This window comes from Gopherus evgoodei, chromosome 4, assembly GCF_007399415.2.
Source record: "Gopherus evgoodei ecotype Sinaloan lineage chromosome 4, rGopEvg1_v1.p, whole genome shotgun sequence".
Lineage (NCBI taxonomy): Eukaryota > Metazoa > Chordata > Testudines > Testudinidae > Gopherus > Gopherus evgoodei.
The window spans coordinates 76596331-76612773 of NC_044325.1; the positions used below are offsets into that span (position 1 = coordinate 76596331).

Consider the following 16443-nt stretch of genomic DNA (forward strand, 5'->3'; position numbering starts at 1 on the left):
CATTGCCCCTATGGGCGGCCCAGCTTGCAGTCATGTAACTGCAGGGCATGGGCCTTCATTTCTTGGTTCTTCCTTTTATTGCAAGATCCTTCTGGAAAGTTCTGGAATTAAACTCTCTTGGGGCATCTGGGGTCACTACAGCCACTCTCAAAAACTCTGTAGCAACTCAACTAGCTGGATCCTAGCCACAGCCCTGGCGCCTGCTGCCTGCTCAAATGCAGCAACTTTCCAGACTCAAAGCCGCATTAGCAGCAGGCAGAGTCCAGACCAAAACGTTTTCCATGTCCCTCACTGGCCCCACAAGTGTTAACCCCTTCTTTGTTGGACCCCAGAATGTCTGAGAACTTCCACTGGGGTTCTCACAACAAATTTTTTGGTGGGCTCAGAGTGCGGCTCAATTTTAGGAAAAACTCAATAAATATGCACATACACACGTCTAAACCATTGTAATTTATTTATGTAGATTTTTTTGGCAGACTAAATAAAAATAATGTACAGTTGTCTCTATTCTTTATAAGCAGAACAGAAACACAAATAAGGTGCATAGCATGTTCTTGTCTTTTTTCTTGTTTTTTTTTGCATTTCTGGTTGCTTTTTTTGAGGGGGAAGGGACTGGCTAGCTACTAAGTCTGCTGTGAAAAGTGATATTAACTAACAATCAAATATAACTTTTCACAGCAGACGTACTTTGTTCCGGCAAGCCTGGGGACAAATTAAGCCCTGGATAGGAAGGTGGGTACAGAGGCAGCAGGGGCCAGGGGCAATGGGGCACTGGGAGAGGCAGCAGGGGGCCAGAGGTGGTGATGAGGGCTAAGCTTGGGGCTAGAGCCTGCCACCGCAGAGTCAGAGAACGGAGACTGAAGCCTCATGCACAAGGGATGGGACCTGGGGATGGAGCTCGAAGCCCCATGGGTGGAACCTGCCACCAGCCACCCCAAGACTGAAGCCTGACACCCCCCCCCACCCACTCCAGAAAGTGGGGAATTCACATTGGCTGTCTGCTCCTCCAGCTTGTCTCCCCCAAGAGGGAGGCAAGGCCCAACCATTGATGGCAGCCCTAGGGGAGGGGCTGCTGCTTTGGGTCCGTTCCCCATCACCACTCAGCAGGCTGTGCCAGCAAGAAAAGACCCTGGTGGCCACATTTGAGGGTACGTCTACACTACAGGATAAATTCGAATTAGCTTAAACCGATTTTATAAAACAGATATTATAAAGTCGATTGTGCGCGTCCACACTAGGCACATTAATTCGGTGGTGTGCATCCGTGGTCCGAGGCTAGCGTCGATTTCTGGAGCGGTGCACTGTGGGTAGGTACTGTAAAATAATGAGGCCAATAACGTCGATTTGCGTCCACACTAACCCTAAATCGATATAGTAATATCAATTTTAGTGTTACTCCTCTCGTTTTGTAGGATTACAGAAATCGATTTAAAGAGCCCTTTAAATCGATATAAAGAGCAGTGTAGTGTGGACGGGTGCAGCGTTAAATCGATGTAATGCTGTTAAAATCGGTTTAACAGCGTAGTGTGGACCAGGCCTGAGAAATGCCAGGCTAGAGTGCAGAAAGGGATCCCCAGGTTTTTCCACTAGGTGGCAGCACAGTCTTGTATCTAACCAAGCCAAGCTGACAACAGGGTCACTGTGCCTGACTTACCAGCATCTTGGCCACACAGTTCTGTTCCCCCACGTAGCAGAAATCCCCAGAGCCGCTGGTCTCAAACCAGATGTGCTCCCCGTAGATTGCAGTTTCCTGGAAGGCACAAGAGATACATTGCACTTCTCCTATGGGCCACAAGAGTCCCCAAACTTTCAGGGCCTGGCCTTGGATCCCAGCAGTCACCTCCAACATGATGAATATCCCAGCTGACCATCCCAGACCCACAATACACTGTGCTACAGAGCACTACTGTGATCACAGGCTGCACAGAGGCCCACTCTCCAGAGCAAGGGCATATCCAGAAAACCTGCCCAAAGCTCCCACCATGGCCCAGACGTGTCAGAAATGTAGAAATACTGTCTGCAGGATGCTATCCTGTCTAGCTGTAAGCAATGGGGCTGTCCAGGAGAGGGTTCACCTCATTGCTAGGGAGTTTTCCTGAGATTCAGCTTACATGTTCCCCTTACTTCCCGTCACCCGCTCCGTCCCAGCGTCCCATCCAGAGGTCTGCACCTCTTGCTCCGTTACTGGCAGACGGTCACATCCCCACTCACGCACTGCTGAGCTGAACTGGACACATCTCTCCTCACAGGTCAATCCTTTCAACCCCCTGACTGTTTCTGCTCTTCTCTGAATGCCCTTCACAGTGTTCCAAGTGAGAACCATCCCCTCTCAGCTTCCAAACACAAGGTCTCTGGGGACGAGGGGACCAGAGCAGAAGGCACTATCCCAGCTAGGTCTCCCCACAGGTGTAGAGAGGGATTGTCCCCATCCTGCACCAGGACACGAGGCCTCTGAGGATGCAGCTCACAATGGGTCCAACTTTGTCTGTGCGTCTCCAACAAGGAGAGTAGTGCCTTCCACCACTCACCAGGTCTCCATTCCCACGTGCAGAATGGATGGCTGTGTAGGAGCAGTGGGGAATGAGAGCAAATGCACTGTCTGTTTTCCCCAGCATCAAGGCACTTTACCCAACAACATCAGAGAGCACCAGCTGCTCCACAAGGCTATGAGTGTCAAAACAGGAGCCACCTGGTACAGCCTTATAGCCCTCCTCCTGGGAATGGCCACAAGCCGAGTCAGCCACTGTAACATCAGAGAGTCCCCTCCCAAGCACCAAGGAAAATTAAAGGCAACCTACACTCCAGTCCACAGTGCTGCGGATCTGCCTCTCTGATTCACTCCTCAGGGCTAGTGTGGGGTTCGGCTGGGCTACCATGTGCTGGAGGCCGGACTTGGCGATAGCTTTCCTGGAAGAAAGAGGGAGGGGTGGCTATAAAAACAGGCGGGAACATAAATGCACGCAAGGCACCATAAGCTCTTCAGAAGGAAGAGGCTAAGGGGGGCTGAGCATCGTTCATTAGTATCACTCAAAGCCAGAAACCTGGGCTGAGGCTGAATTCACTATAATGACAGACTGGGCAATATCCACCCTTCCTGCATACGACATGAGGATGAGCTGGTGAAGGGTTCCCTGCAGTGGTGATATATAGGCTCTCACAAGCCATACCCACACAGTATGCCCCTCTAGCAGTGACTGGGCTACAGAGCAGCTTGAGAGTCTGCTAGAACTCTTGAGCTACAGATCTGGGTTTTGCCCAGGCAGTAGACACTCATGTGTTTAGATCCAGTGGCCCTGAGGGTTGATGTCTCACTCAGGGGCATCACATTACACACAAAAAGCTTCAGACTTGACCTGGTGGGAGTAGTCCCTCTGCCCAAAGATGGGCAAAGGTCACAAGGGTGGGGACTCTTTCTGAAGACATTGAGACATCCCAGAGATGCCCCCTCTCACTTGAATGTCACAAATGGACAGAGGATAGAGAGCCAGCAGAAGTGGGGCAGAGTGCGGTGAGAAGTGGGGGAAGCAGCTCACGGCCCCTGCTCACAAGAGGCTCTCGCTGTCTCCAGGTCAGCAGTCATTCGCCTGGGACTGACAACCTCAGCAAAGACTTTGACCCCTCCCACCATGGCAGTGCCATTTCCAGTAGCTGCCCGGGCAGGGAGTTGTGCAGCCTCTGAGCCCAGCAACCAGTGGAGCTGGGCACAGAAAGCCAACTGGAGAAACTGGACACATCCTTTCCCCATCCCAGAAACATCCCCTCTCATGATCCCTTATTCACGCCTGCACCTGGCACCAGCAGCTGGGAGAAGCAGCAAGCACAGGGGTACTGCAAACAGCCTCAAAACAAACTCAGCAGCCAGTCGGACACACACAGATGGACAAGAGGGTGATTGGCCTTTGACCAGAGGAGAAGGAAATGGAGACACTGACTCCCTGGCTTCTCCTAGTCCACAAACATATGGAGCACATGGCTGGGAGCTGCAGCGAGCCCTGGCAGAGGGTCCTGTGCTAGCCCCTTCCCTCATCCTACCCCAAGGCCCCATGCAGACCCTCCAGCTCCCTTTCCCCATCCCCTCCATTTGCCCTGATCCAGCAAGGCTTGGTACTCCATGCCAATGTGTCAGCCAAGCCCTCACCTTTCCCACCCATGCCAGATAAGCTAGACACACTATGCCAGTCTCTGCTCCCTTCAATACTGCCCCAGCCTTGGCCTGGACTATCCCTCTGAGCCCTTCCCCCCTCCACCTCCGAGAACACCATACATACAGCAGCTGGGGGCTCCAGGCTTTAGGGAAGGCACTGGTATAGTTGCCATAGGCAGGCTCAATTCCCAAGCATTCATATGTGGTTTCTGATGGCTGCCTAGCTCTAGTAGGAACCTTCCATCTCTTGGCAGCCAGCCGTGCTCTGCATGGTGGGAGCAGAGCGCCTGGCCTGGGGATCTCCCCTGAGAGCCGTGGCTGGCTGAGGCGTCGGTAATAGCCCTGCAGCCCGCAGGCTGCCTTGCTGTACACAAAATCTGCAGGCAGGAGGTGGGTGGAGCAGCGGCGCAGGCAGCCTGGAGCTCGCAGGAGAGACCTCATGCGGATAGGGTGCAGGGTACGGCGCCCGTTCCTTGGGGGAAGCTTAGCCTGCAGTTCATGCCGATCCAACCTGGCTCCTGAGGAGACAGTCTCCTCCCTGCCACAGCCCTTCTTTAGCTCCTCCCAGGGCGACTCGGATCCAGAGCCTTCAGAACAAGCCATCCGCCTCCCTTCCTCTGCCTCGCTTACTTGGATGAGGCTGGCCAGTAGCATGGAGGGAACCATGAGTTGGGTATCGATGGTGTGCACTTGGCCCCCGCGCTTCTTCTGGACAGCAAACCTGGGGCTGAGGTGGGGCGGGGTGGTGCTGGAGCGACGCCGGGGGCTCATGCTGCCCTTGTCTGGGGAGCCCAGGCAGGAAAAGCTCTGCAGCTGGGTGCTGGACCTGCGGCGGTGCTGTGCCAGTGAGGCTGAGGGCATGCCCACCATGGAGCGCCGCCTGGCTTTGCCAGTGGGCACTGACACAACGCTGGCACGCTGGGAACCCAATGACGACACCTTCCTCCTGAAGTGCCTTTTAAAAAAGGTGTCCATAGTGACTGGGGGTGCCTCAAGCAGTGGCTGTTAACACAGAAACCGGCAATTAAAGGGGGAGGGGCTCTCGTCAAACCTTCTACAAGGTTTGCAAGCCCCAGTCAGGGATGAGTACTACCACTCTCTGCAGGGAAGCATGCTGTGAGGGAGCTCTGGGGGGACTCAATGAGTACTGTTGTGAGGGGCATCAGAGAGAAAGAGGGGGACACATGGGAAAGCTGACATGGGGTGCTGCTGCTGCCAGGAGACCTTTACTAGATATTACAACATTAGAGGCCAATGCAGGGCAAGGAAACCCCCGCGCAAGGCAAAAAAGGAGAAGTGGGATGGTGAGAAGTCTGAAGGGTTTGTCTGGTGGTTCAGGAGTTGTTCATGAGTGATGAAGCAGAACACCTAGATTTGGGGACATCCCATACTGGACCAGCTGGAAGATAGGAGATAAGTCCCAACCCTGCACTTGAGGACAGCGAGGGGCAGTAGTCTCCATGCAGGAGACACTAGCCTGGATTTGCAGCCAGCCTCTGCCTTCCAAGGCAGCTGGGGGTGGGAATGCTGTGGAGGCACCACACTCAGCCCCACCGAGGGGTGTACAACATTGCTCCCTACCTGCCAATATATGGAGCACCTCAAGGATACTCCAATTTCACGCCCCCTCCCCCCTCGGGGTTGCTGACCATGGTTAGGACAGGAGGGAGGGAAAGGTGTTGGGTATGATCTGGCCTCCATCTGGGTTACAAGGACCTTGCAAAGATGAGTGCCATTCATTCTGCCCTGGGAGGGAGCAGAGCTGGGACCAAACCAAAGAGGGACAGCTCCAGCCCCATGGTCTAGTTCTGGGAAGGGGTCAGGACTGCAGATCCCAGCCCTTCCACTGCACAGTGAACGGATTCTAAGCCCCCATTTGTCTTGACTACTACAAAGTGCATGTCTGATGGTGCTGGAAAAGGGCATAAGCAGAAAGGATTCTGCACAGGGGACCCCTACTTCAACCCAGTCTCCTGGTTAATAACAGTGCAACAGTGTATGCTCCTGCAGCAGCTTTCCACAGAGTGAGACCCACAGCACTCTTGAGTACAGGACTCCAACATCAGTCCTAACCGAGCAGAGTCACGGACACCTCTGGGGAGTCTGGGCCTGGGTGTAAACTCAGTCCACCACTTGCTGGTTAAAAGGAGACCTGGAGGTAGTTGTGCAATGATGGAGCACCGCAGTGAGAGTCACAGTGCCACTCTGCAGACAAGTGCTTTTCTTTGGCCCGGTCTATGCTTAAACATTTTCTCCATTTAGCTGTGAAAAATTCCTGTCCCTGAGCTCTGTATGCCAAACCCCCCACCCCGGGGCAGATGGAAGAATGCTTCTGTGGCCCTAGCCACTGTCACTCAAGGAGGTGGATTACCTACAGTGCCAGAACGACCCCTTTAGTTGCTCTGAGAAGTGTCTACACTATGGCACTACAGCGACGAAGGTACAGCACCATAGCTGTGCTGCTGTAGCGCCTGCAGTGTAGGCATGACCTTAAAGAGATGCAGCCACGAAACACCACTTGCCCCAAGCAAACATTTAGACCTAATGCACTTGTCCCCACTGAGGTGGTTTCTGTGCCCTTTCCAGCATGCTCTGCTGCTAGTTCCCTCTGCATCCCGCCTCCATCACCATGGGAGCTGGCTCCTGAGGCTCCTTCTCTTGTACTCTAGTTTTCCCTTTCTATGTCTCATGGACTAGCCCAGGCCGCTATGATCTCCTGGTTCCCAGCACTGGAGGAAGTTGAAGGATCTCATTGTTTAAAACAAATGCCCTGACAGCACTGAGTTTACAGACCATTCCTAGATCCATTGCTCTGCAGAGAACTTCAGGTAAAAAACAGAACTGACATTTTTTAAAGCCAGGTGTAACCTTTGGACTTAGCACTGCTGAGAGGCAATTCCCTTTAACCCAAACTGCATTCCCAAACCCAAATTCGCCTACATTCTCACTTGAGGAGGAGGTAACATGCTGAGCAAGACGGAGCATGGCACAGGATGCTTTCAGTGCAGGTATCTTGGAGCTCCCTGCTCCAGTTACACAATGATTCCTGCTGGATTTCCTATAGTCTGCAGGAGAACAGCTCCCTTCCTGTGCACATCCCACTGGTGCATGACGATAGCTCCCCTCTGGGAGATCTTGGGAAGACCCCCTCTTTGCCCACTACCCTCTGTTACTCAATTTCCTCCCTCCCCCTCCTGCCACCCCATCAAGTTTTCTACTCATAAATTCTAAGTGCTGACATTTCACACATTACAGAATTCTAGACATATCAGATCTTAGCACTCAGAGTTTACAAGTAGAAACTAACTGTAAATGTAGGGTAGAAGGTGCCTGCCTCGCACTTGGAGAATACAGACTGGTTAAGAGACTTAGAGCAGGGCTGGGGAAATAATCATATCTGCTTTGCTCAAAACCTCACTCTTCAGCTGGAGAGCGCTTTAAATGACTCTCAAGCTCTTTGCCCAGTGCTGTCAGGTGGCCAAGATACTGCAGCTGCAGGAGAAAAGCTTTGAGCAGCAGATGGAGAAGGCTTCAGCACTGGCCTGATTGGCACATTTTTAAATGGAGGTGATGTTATTTGACCAGATCCACACTCCCATTCTCCAGCGAACAATTCTCCTCTGCCTCTCCAAGATTCGGTTTCCAGCCACGTGTCCTCAGCCTCCATCCATTTCTTCTAGCCTTAATCCCAGCTATATAGGGTCTGATCTATGAGTCCTTCTTCTCTATTCCACTGTCTTGAAGTTTCTTGGCTAGGCTGCAGCTAATGAAATCCTTTTGTATGACATGCATCCTCCTAGATTTGGGTTTTCCAACCCTTCCCTCACCCTCCACTTCTAAGTTTAACACCCTGTTTCCTATATATTCTTCCAATCTTTTTTTCACATGCCCTAACCATCAAAGCCTCAACTCCCTCAGCTTCTCTCTAAGGGTATGGCTACACTTGCAGCTGTACAGCACTGGAAGTTACACCTGTCCAGGTGAGTAATGAAAGCACTGCAGTCTGTCCACACTGACAGCTACCAGCGCACTGTCGTGGCCACATTTGCAGCACCTGCAGTGGCATTGGGAGCGGTGCATTATGGGCAGCTATCTCAGCATTCAAGTGGCTGCAACGTGCTTTTCAAAAGGGGTGGGGTGGGGTGGAGTGTGACAGGGAGCGTGGGGGAGAGAGTGGATTTTTGCAGCTGACACTGTGTCAGCAGCTGCCTTGCAAGTTCTGACCCCCTCCACCACCCCCTCTCACTCACTGAAAGCAAACAGACCAGATAAGCAGCTGCTCCCCAAAACAGACCGCCCACTCCCTCCGCACGCTGCTTCTCTCAAGCCCCCTCCCCCCCTCAAGCAAACACTAGCTGTGGGCGTTTCAAAGGGAGCCCCCCACCTCTGTTCATTCACAGCAAACAGAAGCTGTGTTTGTTTTTTTGATAAGCAGCTCTGGGAACCCGGAGTTCACAACAAAACAAAGAGCAGAACCTTCACTTAAAAGGATTGGGAAGCTTCGGGAAGTCAGTCACAACATACTAAAATTATTCCCTGTTTACACTGGCGCCCCAGCAGCAGCGCTATACTCTTTATTCCTCTCGGGGAGGTAGAGTACAAGCAGCGCTGTAGCCACGGAGATACAGCGCTGTACGTGCCTTGCCAGTGTGGATAGGGAGTGAGTTATAGCGCTATAAAGCCACCACCAGCTCTGTAACTCTCAAGTGTAGCCAAGGCCTAAGTGGTACCACTTTCCCACTTCCCTTCATCTGTTCATTACAAACATGGTCCACCCTTATAACTCCAAGCATCCACCTTAATATTTTAATTTCCACTGTATTCAATATCTGCTCCTTTCTCTTCCTCAGCCCCATACAAAAAGTGAAGGCCTAATTACTGTCTTGCAGATCTTACTTTTCAATTTGATAGGCACTCTCCTATCACAATCCACTCTGCTCACGTCTCTCCAGTTAGTCTATACCTTTCCTGTTCTGCTTATAAATTCGTCGTTGAGTTCACTATTATCCTGTACTATCTAACCTAGGCACTTCAAGGTCTGTGCCTTTGATAGTGGTTGGCCCCAAAGACTTAAAAAGTCTCGTTGTCTTCCTTTAGAGTACCATCAAATCTACAGACACACACTCGGTTTTATTTCTGCTGATTTTCATGCTGTTTCTTTCAAGTAAGCATCTCCATCTTCTTCCACTTACAAGCACATTGTCTGCAAAAACATGCACCTGGATGTTTTCTGTAAGCGCATCAAGCACCAAGGCAAACAAAAAGGGGTTCAGTGATGAGCCTGGACATTTCAACTCTTACTAGAAACTCTTCATTTTCTCCACATGGCCTTTTAACTGTGGTAACAGCACCTGTATAAATGCCCTGGACAAGTCAGGTATCTTCTTCATTCTCATACACCATCAGCCAACCTCACTTGAAACACGGTCATAAGTCTTCTTAAGATCCACAAATACCATGTGCAATGTTTTCCCTCTTTTTTCTATATTTTTCCACAGCAATCTTTATGCAAAGAGAGCATCCACGGCTGACTTGCCTGTCATGGATCCAAACTGATTGTCACTGAACTTTACTTTTCTTCGTAGTCTCTTACCAATAACTTTCTCCCAGATCTTCACTGTGTGACTCGTGAGTTTAATGCTGCCATAGTTACCACAGACTAGGTAAGTAAGAGATAGTGAGCATATGATTAACTCCTCCTTCCCCCTCTGCCTGGCATGCGGTACATAAAAATCCCAGAACTGTAATTTTAAGCTAAGTATCATTACGAAGGCGGGAGGCATGATTGTGCACTGCAGAGGTCTTTGAAGTTCTAGCATGGGTGTCTTGTGGGCTACAGTCCTGCTAAATCGGAAGTGAATACGAAGGGCCTTGTCTACAAGACAGATTTTCTGCTATTCTCCTACCATTGCATTATTATGCAGCTCCACCACAGTGAGAAACAGTGGCAAGGCTAGCACAAGCTGGCCAACATAACTTTAACCACCACGTAATCTAGAGCAGCTCTGAGCAGCCTTACAGAGTTGCTAGCACACTGGTGCGTGGTCACACTCAGGGTCATGCTGGTGGTATGCTAAATGCCTGGATGCTGCTATTGTGGTGGGTGGGAATGACTTGTCTTAACACCATTTCCTTCCTTTATCAGGTTGACATTTTTCAGAGCAAATACACTTGAGCAATCTGAATTCTGAGCTAAAAGGTTTTGTATGGTACTTTGCTATGGCTCCTTCTACCTGGAGGGGTCCCAAAGTGCACATCCAGTACACATAAGAATCGTGTTACTTACTGTCAGCATGGGACACACATGGCAGCTATTTAACAGCTGCACAGCAATGCTACACAACATCTTAGATCTAAGATGGAAGAAGAAACCCGTGTCCAGTGGAAATTGCAGGGAATTTTAGAGCAGGTTGGCAGAACAAAATAAATCTTCCAAACCACACCATGGGATCTTTTAGGGCCTGCTTGGGTTTGTCTACACAGCATTTTTTGGAGCGTGCGGGAGTGAACCCCTCCAGCCCGGGTTGACAGATTCTGGGCAATAAGGCTTGTGCTCTAAAACTAGCTATGTAGTCAGCGCTTTGGAGTCACAGCTCAGGATGGAGCTCAGGCTCTGAAGCCCACCCCATCAATAGGCTCTGGAACCCGAGCTCCAGCCAAAATGGTGATTTCAAAGCACCAGCTGCTCATCTAGTTTTAGACTCCTAGTGCGAGCCCTGCTAGCCAGAATGTGTGAGCCTGGGCCGGGAGGCTTGCTCAAAAATATGTAGACATACCCCCAAGGGCCAAGACTAACGTGCTTTGGCAGTGCTGTAGGTGGGGTGGACTAGCAAGGGGGTGCCACAGCCCAGGTTTGAGGGGCAGAGCTGTGTGCAGAGCCCAGACCTGAGGGACGACTGCGTGTTGAGAGTCAGGTGCATTAACAGAGCTGTGAGAAATTCCACAGCATCCATCGGTCTGAGCCTTTCAGATTTCTATCATCTTGCTGTGGTTTGGAAGCTGTTTAAAATATTCTTTGACGGTAAGATGGGAAGGAACGTTTAGTGCCTGTGATTATTCCAGAGTGAACTCAGGATACCTTGGATAAAGGGGCCTTGCAGAGGCAATCTGGCATTCACCAGGGTGGGGGAAGAGAAATAATGTTGCATACTCCAGGGCCCTGCATTATTATAATCCCTCTGTACTCACAATGTGGTGGCTTTGATCTGCTAATGATCTGCCATCAGGGTCATGATGAGCTTTCCTAATGGAGATCATATCACTCTGACAAAAGGCAGATGGGGCCCCAGCATAATAAACAGACTGGCAAAGTCACGCAGGCAGGGTCCTCTGGCTCTTATAGCTGGAAGCGATCACGAATAAAGTAACCTTGGAAAGAGCCTTTTCCCCCAGGCAACACATCTCCACGGTCCCATCCTCTGGAGTTGCCTGCCCAGGTTTAGTTTGCACAAAGAGAGGCAGCTGCAGATTCAGAGCTCCCCTACACGGAGCCCTGGGCAGCAGGGACAGCACTGTAGACCAGGAGAGCCAGTGGAGGGACACACAAAGCTGCCTAGGCACTAGGAGGAAGAGAATAAGGAAAAATATCAGGAATCCTAACCATTAAACTTGGTTGCTGACTGTCACGGAGTCACTGGGCGATGCTCCGGAACTCCTCCCCACCAAGCCAGTCAGGACTTTGGGGAGCCTCCTCTCCCTTGGAGCAGACTTGTTCAGGGCAAGAAGCTCACACAGCTTCACCTCCTGGGTCTCTCCTTGGAGCATTCAGCATCCTCTGCCCCTCCGTGCGCTTCCCACAGCGAGTCCACCCCAGCGGGGTCCTGGGGAAGCCACCGGGTTCTGCACCCCCACTTTGCAGTCAGACGTGACTCTCAGCCAGCCAGTAAAACAGAGGTTTATTCGATGACAGGAACAGGGTCTAAAACAGAGCTTGTAGATACAGCGAACCGGACCCCTCGGCTGGGTCCATTCTGGGGGGCAGTGAGCCAGACCCCCAGGTCTGCCGTCCACCCTTGACCCCAGCCAGCTCCAGACTAACAACCCCTCCCAGCCCCTCCTCTCTCCTCAGCCCCTTTCCCGGGCCAGGAGGTCACCTGATCCCTTTGTCTCCAACACCTTCAGCTGGTACCTTTGCAGGGGAGGGGCCCAGGCCATCAGTTGCTAGGAGACAGTGTGTCAGGCATTTAGGTGCACTGGCCCTTTGCTCTGCCAGATACTTAAGAACTGCCATGGGGACACTGAGGCACCAATACAGTATTCAGAGAAAACATTAAGAACTTTCCCAGTTCGTCACACTGACCATACTGCAGAGTTACAATTGGGGATACTCTGACGACAACACAGACGGAGAGAGTCCAGTGGCGAGGTTGTCAGTTGCTGATCTACAACTTCTCTGTGACCAAAGCAAATGGCAAGGTTTCACAATAGCAGACGGGTGACAAGTTCCTCACCCAACATCATCTTCTAGGCAAAGGCTGCCAGTGGCCATACAACACAAGGTGTTCAAAGCTTTTCCGAAGTCTCTGCATCAGCCATCTTTGATCACCACAGGCCTGTGGATATCAGCAACAAACGGCTTACCAAGGCCCAGTGCAATTTTTGAAAGCTCGATGGGTCTTTTAAACAGAACTAGACACATCTGTCAGCAAACTGGCTGAGTTGGACTTGACATGTCCAACCAGTATAAATGACACTTACCAAATTTTCTGCAAATTAATTTGTGTAGCTGCTAATAATTTGATCCCTAGAGGCTATTGCCAACAGTATATCCCTAGGTGGTGGTCAGAGGCAATTAAGTTGTACCAGGAATTCAGATCAGCTGGTGACAAACAGGAACTCATTCAACTGCTGGATCAAACCAAGCATGATCGATGGAGAGACAGTGAGTCAGTTAAGATTGACTGTTCTCACTCTAGCTGGCTAGCCTGGCAAACCATCAAAAGACTTTCCGGAGATTATTCTGTCCTTTGCAAAAAGGCATTTCCAGTCACCACAAATGCATCCCAGCTAGTGGACATACACAGAACTTGGGTAAAAGTCTTCAGCCATGCAGTTAAAATTGAGCTTTCAGAGAAGCAGCAGGCTCCTAGTGTGGATTCAAACCTGATGGCTCCTTTTTCAGACAAAGAACTGGACCAAGCCATAAAGCTTATAAAAGCCAGAAAGACTACAGGTCTGGATTATATCTATAGAGTTCCTGCTTCACCTAGGCCCAAAAGCTGACTGCTTTGGCTCCTCAACCGATGGAGCCCAGGCATGATGGGTCCCTCTTGCACATTTTCCAGGGCTTCTCCGTCCAGAAGTGCTTCCTGAGATTCAGCCTAAGTTCCCCTGTCTCCCCAATCATCCCTAGTTACATCCCTGCACATCACAACGAACAATCCCTTTACATCTTTCTCTGATTGCAGACTGCTACTTTGCTCACCCACTAGCTGTCCCTCTAGCACTACTTGAGTTTCGTGTTATTCTTTGAGCTCCTCCACTTTCTTGATCTATTCCTAGTACTGAGCTGCCCAGAACTGAATGAAATCCCTTACACACCCTGCCAGTCCTGGCACTCCATCTCCCACCACCAAACCTGCTAGGAGGGCAGCGCTCCAGAGGCTCAGACCAGCAGCAATCAAGACATGCTCTTGCCCTGGGGTAGTGGGTGGGTTCCTGTGGCCTCCTCCCTGCATTGTTAGTGATTGGCAAGAATTTGTTTCAAAACAGAGGGGAGGGGTGTCATAAACAGATAGCTAAGGGTTAATGTCTCTTTCACCTGGAAAGGAGTAACCGGAAACACCTGACCAGAGGACCAATTAGGAAACAAGACTTTTTCAAATCTGGGTGGAGGGAAGTTTGTGTGTGAGTCCTTTGTCTTATGCCTGTACTCTCTCGGCTATGAGGATTTTTCTGCCTCCTGCTTTTCTAATCTTCTGTTTCCCAGTTGTAAGTACAAAAGATAAGATAGTGATTTATATGGGTTTTTTTTTGTATTTACATGTGTGTAGTTGCTGGAGTGTTTTGAATTGTATTCTTTTTTAATAAGGCTGTTTATTCATATTTCTTAAGCAATTGACCCTGTATTTGTCACCTTAATACAGAGAGACCATTTGTATGTATTTTTCTTTTTTTTCTTTTTTTTTTTTTACATAAAGCTTTTTTTTTTAAGACCCGTTGGAGTTTTTCTTTAGTGGGGAACTCCAGGGAATTGAGTCTGTAGCTCACGAGGGAATTGGTGGGAGGAAGAAGTCAGGGGGAAATCTGTGTGTGTTAGATTTACTAGCCTGACTTTGCATTCCCTCTGGGTGAAGGGGGGGGGGGAGCTTGGCTCTCTCTCGGTACTTCTGTTTTCCAGGACTGGAAATAGGGAGGGTGGAATCCCTCTGTTTAGATTCATGGAGCTTGCTTCTGTGTATCTCTCCAGGAACCCAGGGAGGGAACACCTGGAAAGAGGAGGGAGAAGGGAAATGGTTTATTTCCCTTTGTTGTGAGACTCAAGGAATTTGGGTCTTGGGGTCCCCAGGGAAGGTTTTTGGGGGGACCAGAGTGCCCCAACACACTAATTTTTTGGGTGGTGGCAGCTTTACCAGGTCCAAGCTGGTAACTAAGCTTGGAGGTTTTCATGCTAACACCCATATTTTGGATGCTAAGGTCCAAATCTGGGAATGTGTTATGACAAGGGGCAGGCAGGCAGGCTACAAGAACTTCCTCACCTCTGACTACCAAAAGCCAAGAGCATGGCGTGGATGTTTTGAGCGCCCGAGGCAATGTCGTCCTAGCAGACTGTTGATTTGTTAACGCGGTGCTTTCATAAACAGATAGCTAAGGGTTAATGTCTCTTTCACCTGAAGCACCTGACCAGAGGACCAATCAGGAAACCAGATTTTTTAACTTTGGGTGGAGGGAATTTTGTGTCTGAGTCTTTTGTCTGTCTGCCTGCCTTCTCTGAGCTTTGGAGAAGTAGTTTCTGCTTTCTAATCTTCTGTTTCTAAGTGTAAGGACAAAGAGATCAGATAGTAAGTTATATGGTTTCTTTTCTTTGGTATTTGCATGAATATAAGTGCTGGAGTGCTTTGATTTGTATTCTTTTTGAATAAGGCTGTTTATTCAATATTCTTTTAAGCAATTGACCCTGTATTTTGTCACCTTAATAGAGAGAGACCATTTGTATGTATTTTTTCTCTCTTTTTATATAAAGCTTTCTTTTTGAGACCTGTTGGAGTTTTCTTTTCTGGGAAATTTCAGGGAAATTGAGTCTGTACTCACCAGGGAATTGGTGAGAGGAAAAAATCAGGGGGAGATCTGTGTGTGTTGGATTTGCTAGCCTGATTTTACATTCCCTCTGGGTAAAGAGGAAAGTGCTTTTGTTTCCAGGACTGGGAACGGAGAGGGGGGGGGAGTCACTCTGTTTGGATTCCCAGAGCTTGTATCTGTGTATCTCTCCAGGAGCACCTGGAGGGGGGGGAGAAGGGAAAAAGAATTATTTCCCTTTGTTGTGAGACTCAAGGGATTTGGGTCTTGGGGTCCCCAGGGAAGGTTTTTCAGGGGGACCAGAGTGCCCCAAAACACTCTAATTTTTTGGGTGGTGGCAGCAAGTACCAGGTCCAAGCTGGTAACTAAGCTTGGAGGTTTTCATGCTAACCCCCATATTTTGGACGCTAAGGTCCAAATCTGGGACTAAAGGTTTGACAGGTGCCAAGGCTGGCAGGGTGTGTAAAAGGCCCCTTCTGGTTTGCTAGATGGGGTTTTTCCTCTGTCGAGGGCTCCACTCTCCTCAGCTCAGGAAAACACGAAGTACAAGTGCTATTAATCGCCCTCGCCGCATGACACAGAGACCTTCTGGGATCTGCTGTGTCCTTGCCATCAGGATGCTGAGGGGACCAGGGGCACCGGCCTAGGAGTTTGTCCAGGGAGTGCATTATGACTCCTGCTCAGTTCACATACCATAGCTTTCCTTCAGCTTCGGTTTCCATAGAAATCTACTCCCCCACCCCCTTAATTTTCTCATGTACGATGCTTCCTCAATTCCCCTTTGCCGAGATCCCTACTCGTCCTCCTTCCCAGCTCAGGGCCATTGCTGCTCCCTCCTCCATGACTTCCCCAGCCCACACGCAATGTTGCACAATTGGCCAGGAGCACTGGGGGAGATTTCCTTTCAAGTATCAGGCACTGGCCATCGCCAGAGACTGGACACCCAATTAGATGAGCCAACAGTCTGATGTGGTGCAGGAAAGCCAGATGTACCTGAGACCCCGTGGTCATACAGGTGGAAGGGTGTGCTGCTTTCAAGGAGACACTAAGCATTCTGTGGTTTA

General features: G+C 50.1%; 1 protein-coding gene across 14 annotated transcripts in view; it reads right to left on the minus strand.

Annotated features, from left to right (window-relative positions):
* Window positions 1-16443, minus strand: part of DGKZ (diacylglycerol kinase zeta) — a 101699-nt gene that overhangs the window by 36335 nt on the left and 48921 nt on the right. For 7 of the 14 annotated variants that reach the window (XM_030559932.1, XM_030559940.1, XM_030559937.1 and 4 more), the window contains 2 exons: window positions 2799-2907; window positions 1655-1750 (listed from right to left, as the gene is read on the minus strand). In XM_030559932.1, coding sequence (XP_030415792.1) covers window positions 1655-1750; window positions 2799-2907 — 205 coding nt within the window. The other 7 variants (XM_030559929.1, XM_030559927.1, XM_030559928.1 and 4 more) reach the window with 3 other exon arrangements.